The sequence below is a fragment of the Gymnogyps californianus genome, chromosome 24 (assembly GCF_018139145.2).
Source record: "Gymnogyps californianus isolate 813 chromosome 24, ASM1813914v2, whole genome shotgun sequence".
Taxonomy (NCBI): domain Eukaryota; kingdom Metazoa; phylum Chordata; class Aves; order Accipitriformes; family Cathartidae; genus Gymnogyps; species Gymnogyps californianus.
The window spans coordinates 3027471-3033592 of NC_059494.1; the positions used below are offsets into that span (position 1 = coordinate 3027471).

A 6122-nucleotide genomic window follows, 5' to 3' on the forward strand; every position below is an offset into this window, starting at 1 on the left:
CAGAGTAGCATACTTTCACACTGTTTCATTTACATCAAAAGATAAGGCAAAGTATATAAAGAGAGGTGTCATTTCAGTGTCAGTGTTATCCTTCTTCAGGGGAAACGTTTACAATTGCAGTACAGATCAGCTTTTCCCAGGAGTAATGACGAAATGAAACAATATCACATCTGTTGATTGCAAACGCCCAGTATTTCCATACCAAGTGTACCATCCCTAGGAAACAAGCTGAAAATAGAGGCTTACCAGCAAGAAGTCCAAGGCACTTGCATTCTAGCAGCCATTTTTTGTTTTATTATTTAAAGTTAAGAGCGCTCATCAGCTCACAAATTAACAAATTCCATTCCTGCAGTTTAGTTCAGGTTTCAGCCAAAAGGAAAAAAAAAAAAAAAAACCAGAATGTAGCTAAACTAACTCTGCACTTTACATCTCAAGAAAAGTTAAACCTCCTTGCTTTATAAATAAATGTTATAGTTAACACTGCAAAAATGTAACGGCAGATCTACAATATCTTTAAGGGGCAGAGAGCATTGGATTATTGAGGCATATGGATATGCTGGCTTATAAATACAAGTAGAGAAGCTTCAGTAGCATATAGTGCATGGTTGTTTGTCAGGGTTCTGCTCTCCCAGTCTTGACCTTTCCCAAAGCTCAGAGGCAGCTGCTTCACCCCCAACTGTGCTTTACACTCTGCCCGGGGCCAAGAAATGAGCCACAGGCTGCCAAAGCCCAGTCACTCCCCCTGCAAGAAGATAAACTGCTGGAACAGCATCATGTTTACCAACACGGACTGTTTACCACCAAGGAGGGTTCTGCTAATGGAGGCAAATACCTACCCTGAGACTATGGATTCAAAGAGAAAAAACAAGTTGTGTGCAGATCCTAATTAAAGAAAGGAGCTTGCCCAGATAGTAGCCATAGGAGATTTCAAATTCAATCTTTGAAGTAGCACCATCCTCAGTAAAGTTGCAAAAAGAATCAAAAGCCAAAACCAGATGCTAACAACCCACTCCATGTGGGTTTTCAGAATAATTAACAGAGCCCAATCGGCTGACACTAATAAATCTCAGAAGAACAAGGTGGCACCTTTAACTTTCATTTGCTTTCTTGCTGCTTCTTTCAGACCGCCCTCATGCAAACATGCCACCAACACTCACTTGCTTTAATAACCCCCCAAGCACCACCCACGCTACAAGTAGCTCCCATCCTAGAGGGCTTGCAAGAGCACATCCTCAAAGATGGTTCAAAGTGCACTGGTTTGGCTCTGAAACCTGGCCATATCCACCCTGTACAGCTCAATCCCTGCCGACCTCTGGAGCTAAAGGACCTCCGCACGGGGAAGGGAGTGAACGTGTGCAGAATGGGCAAGCTAAGGGCCTGAACGCCACATTAGTGTTTTAAGGTAGCCGTTTCTCCTCCCCATTCATAAAAACCAATATCTATCGATGAAACTATATAACCAGAACTGACCTTACTATATCTTACAGGATTGAAGAAGTCTTGCAGCATAGATAGGGCCTGGCTCTAAAAGAGAAAAAATAACCCAGCTTTATGCACAATCATTGAAATCTCAGGCCTTTAACACCACTTGCTACTTGGCCAACCAAGGGAGAAAAACAAACGTCCTCAGCACACCCAGCCCTACTGCCATGCAAGGCAACTACCTCAGCAGAGCACAAGCCACTCGGCTGTTAGACTCGTACTGTACCAAATCTGAGAAGGGGGTGGGGAAAGAATTAGTTGCAACATATTTTATTCCTCACTTGCGTTCCTATCTGTTCGGTATTTGGGATGGGAAGGGCTAGAGCACGTGTGATGTGTAGCTGCTCCAAAGCTTAACACTGAGTTAATCCAGCACTAACGGGAGAGGCAGCAGGTCCCAGGGCATCTCCATTTTCCTTCCTTCTCAGGACAAGACGGTTGGCATGGGAAAGGGCAGGGGCTGCGGCCTTCTCTGGATACAGTGCACTGGAGATATCTGGTACCTGAAGATGACAACAATGAGGGACAGCCATGAGCTCTCGAACCTCCTCCTCCCCTACCCCTGCGCACGCCAGCTTGATGGTGACAGATGAGGACAAAGCTCGCAGCCCGTCTCAGCACAGCGACAGCCTTCGGCACCTAGGCAAGGACGGCCCGAGATCTCAGGCTGCACTACCTCCGCGGGGTGAAAGAGGTGACGGGAAAGGCTGCGGACTTCAGCTCTCCCGCCCTAGTGCAGTTCAATGAAGGCTTCCAGCTCCTCGGGGATGAAACCCTTGTAGGGAATCTTGTGCTTGTCCAGGGCGCGAGCAGCAAGGCACTGGAGGGTGATGTAGTTGAAGGGCTGCATCATGCTCTTGGTGAGCAGCTTCTCATCCAGCAGCTCATAAGCAGTCTGCTTGAAGGCATTGGTGGCGTCCATATGGGCTCCAGCCTCCATCAGGGCACTCATGATCAGCGGGCAGTTGTTGCGGGCAGCAACATGCAGGGGGGTGTTGTTGTCATAGTCACGGCTATCTGGGTCAGCCCCACACTCCAGAAGCAAGTTCACAACGTGGAGCGATGGGAACTTGCCCACGGGATAACGTCCCACTGTTGTGGTATCTTTGTCCACAGCCATATGCAAAGGAGTGAAGCCATTCTTGGCCCGGGGGCTGCACTTTAGCAGGCGGTAGATAGTCTGGCGCTTCTGGTGTTCCTGCTCCGGGGTGCACTCCACCTTCTCCAGCAAGAAGACCAGGTGGAGGATAATGGCCAGTGTCTTGGTGAACTGCGCTGAGTCAACTACAGGGTCCTTGCCATGCACAAGAGCCCTCTCCACCTCCCGGACCCCTTTGCTCAGTACTCCCATGAGGTCAGAGAAGCCCAAGTGGGTAGCTAAAGTGCCTTTGGAGCGGTCCTGAAGCACGTAAGAGAAAAGCTCAGCAAAGGAAAGGAAACTGCTGGCAGTCATCGGGCTGAGAGGCTCCAGGTTGCCTTGCTGCATGTCCAGAGCATACTTCCACAGGTTAATGCAGCGCTCAAAGTTGCCAGAGTCGGCATAGACTGCTCCTCGGTAACGGATGTAATAGGAAGTGTCTGGGTGGGAAGGACCCAAGATGCGCTCTCTAATCAGCAGTGCCTGCATCCGCATCTCATCTGGATCAGTAATCAAGGCTTCCAGTTCCTCCAGCGAACTCACTTCCCGGGAATAGTCGTAGGCCAACACCAGCTGCCGGGGCTCAGGTTTAGGCAGGTATTGCCCACCCTCACACCGAAGCTCCATCGCCCTTCGCCAGTACTTGTGAGCTCCCAAAAGGTCACGTTTCTTATCCACAAACGTAGCACCCAGCAACTCCAGTGCTTCCACAGCAGCCTCTCGAGTGCAGAACACGTTAGGGACCTGCCGCTCATCCTGACTGGAAGCTGAGGCACAACATCTCTCACATCCCTCTTCATCGCAGCCCTGAGGAGCTTCCTTGCCAGCACTGCAGCACCTCTGATGGCTCCCACCTGATGCGCAGGTCCCACTTTGGTTTCCTGCAGCCTCCTCCTCCTCCTGCTGCTGCAGCCCTCCTTGGATGAGGTACTCCACAATGTTGGTGTGACCGGTGACACTGGCAGCTAGCAGAGGAGTCATGCCATAGCCGTCTTTCTCCATGCGGGCTTTGGAGCGGAGCAGTAGCTGCAGGATCTCCAGGCTGCCGGACTCAGCGCAGTCATGCAGGGCCGTATTCCCTTTCACGCTCCGGCGGTTGACATCAGCCCCTTTCTCTAGCAAGTAACGTGCAATTTCCCGGTGCCCTTTGTAGCAAGAAATCATCAAACAAGTGTGTCCGTGCCGGTTGGCTACCTCCAGGTCAGCCCCACGCTCCCCGACTAAGTAGCGCACAATCTCCAGGTGCCCATCAAAGCAAGCAGCCCGCAGCGGCGTGGAATTGGTTAGCGTGGTCTGGTTCACTGACGCGCCGTGATCCAGGAGGCTGCGCACCACCCCCAGGTGCCCGGCAGCAGATGCCGCCCAGAGCGGCGGGGCCCCCTCGATGGTCTCCCCATCGAAGTTGACCGAGCCTCCCTCCTCCACGCGGGCGCCGCAGTGATCCAGCAGGTACTCCACCACCTCCAGGTGCCCGTGCCGGGCGGCGATCAGCAGCGGGGTGCTCCCTCCCCCGGTACCGTCACCCCCGCCGGGCCCTGCCGTCAGCGCCTCCAGCTCCTCCCGGCTCCGGCTGCCCAGCAGCTTCTGCAGCAGCTTCAGCTTCCCATCGCGGGCCGCGTTGTACACAGCCGTGCGCAAGTCCATGGCGATGGGGGCCGCGGCGACCGCACCGGCCACCTCCTGGCCATGGACCGGCTGCTCCTCCACGCCCTCAGCTCGGCCCGGGGCAGGGGACGGGCGAGGGCGGCCGCCCGGCGGCAGGAGCCCTGCGGGGCCGGAGGCGCCCGGCGAGATACCCCTCACCTCAGCACAGCAACCTTCACCCTCTTCGCCCGGCCGCCATCTTAGGTTGTAACGCGAAACAAAATGGCGCCCGCACGGGCCTGGGGGCGGGGCGGGAGGAGGACGATGGGAAATGTAGTCTCTCGCCCGGCCCTGCCCGGCCGGCCCCGCGGGAGCCGCTCCCCGGAGACTCGGTTTCCCGGCAGGCAGCGGGAAAGGGGCGGTGGCCGGAGCCCGCCGGCCGTGCCGCCGTCCCGCGCGGGGCGCTCTGGGAAGTGTAGTCCCGCTGTCCCCAGAGGGCGGCCCCTCCCCGGGGATCCCGGCAGCGCCGAGCCTGCGTTTCCCAGCGCGCTCCGCGCCGCGTCACCGCAAGGGCTGCTGGGGCGAGGAGCGGGATGGCGCCTGGCGGCAGCGGCGCTGCGGGGGCGGTGGGGGGCCCGGGGCTCGCCCCGTTTTCTGCCCCGCTCGTACCCAGAGCGGCCGAGGCGAGGGCTGCCGCTGGGGGCCCCGGCTCTCGCAGCGGAGGGAACAAGACCGGCCCGGACCCGGGGCCTGGCTGCCCCCGGGCCGGCGCCGCGGACCCTGGGGGACTCGGGCCCGGGGTGAGGGAACGGAGCCAGGTGTGAGATGGGGCCCAGGGGCGGGAAGGAGAGGCTGGTCCTTGTGCCAGGGCACCCGGCAGGCCCGGGAAAGGTGACCCGGGATCTCCCTTTCTGTGCCAACCAGATGCGACCTGGGCTGTAAAAGTTTTTCTGTGACTTTACGGCGTGTGTAAATTTCATGGGAGGTTTTATTTCTGTTAAATCCCTTGAAGCGATGGAACTTCAAAATACAATAGCTACACAGCATTAGTCTGACGTGGTTTTAATTGTAGCGAATCATTTGGGTTTGGTAGAGCGTTTTAAAGTACAGCTTTTCTGCCTTGGATAAGATAGCCTGGAGGTAGCAAAGCCTCGTCCATAACAGCAAACACAGATTTATTCCCTTTGATCCCTGCCATAGGACAGTATGTACAGCTTTCTCCATTCCTGAACGATAATACATGACTGGAGTGAGGGAAAAATATTCAAGGCAATAAATAGCCTAGCTTAGATGAGCGAAGCTTTAGTTACCAGAGCCTATTTTTAGGGCATAAGTTGAATTTAAGTGGCTCTAATCTTTATATGGGGAATTGGCACAGGGTTTCTCCTGTTGTATTTTATTTATAGCTGTTTGTTCTCCTTTCCAGGGAAATAAAATTAGCCTCATTATTTCCATTATTATTATTCTGTCTGTCATTATTATTATTCAGTCCATCCATCCATCCACCCATTTAGGTCTTGTCTGGAATTACCTAGGATTATCCTGCTAATGCACGTTGCCTTCACAGAGAATATCATTTTTGTTGCTAAGAAACTGCTTTTGCATAACAGACAGCGTGGGCCTAATTTTCACTTCAGCAGCTGTTAAAGTCAACGGGAGCAGCAGGTGCTCAGCGCTCCTGAGAGCCGGAGCCAAAGTGTCCGTGGCAGAATTCCCACACAAGCTCTGACTGTGCATGCGAGCGTGTCATCTACATGTGTGATGTGCTCGGGGACACGGCGGCTTCGCGCTTGAAAAGGAGCAACGGTGTCTTGAGCCTCTCCAGCGTGTCCGTGCTGTGGGTGTGCAGTTTCGTGCACGCCGGGACAGGAGGAGCGGCTGTGTGCGCTGGAATATTTGCTAGGTGGGAACATTCCCC

The 6122-nt window shown here is 54.4% G+C and overlaps 1 protein-coding gene across 2 annotated transcripts; it reads right to left on the bottom strand.

Annotated features, from left to right (window-relative positions):
• Window positions 1–271: 271 nt before the first annotated feature.
• On the bottom strand, window positions 272–4409 carry FEM1A (fem-1 homolog A). 2 transcript variants are annotated; one of them, XM_050910580.1, is made up of 2 exons: window positions 3540–4409; window positions 272–3359 (listed from the first exon to the last, which is right to left on the bottom strand). In XM_050910580.1, the coding sequence occupies exons 1-2, from the start codon at window positions 4262–4264 to the stop codon at window positions 2213–2215; spliced, it is 1872 nt and encodes a 623-aa protein (XP_050766537.1). In that variant the 5' UTR covers window positions 4265–4409; the 3' UTR covers window positions 272–2212. The 2 variants fall into 2 exon arrangements, with proteins under 2 accessions (XP_050766537.1, XP_050766536.1); XM_050910579.1 differs by having other exon boundaries at window positions 272–4409.
• Between the last annotated feature and the right edge of the window lie 1713 nt (window positions 4410–6122).

Bases quoted from the DNA above. Each gene is read 5' to 3' on its own strand.
- FEM1A (XM_050910579.1), bottom strand. From the start codon at position 4,264: ATGGACTTGCGCACGGCTGTGTACAACGCGGCCCGCGATGGGAAGCTG.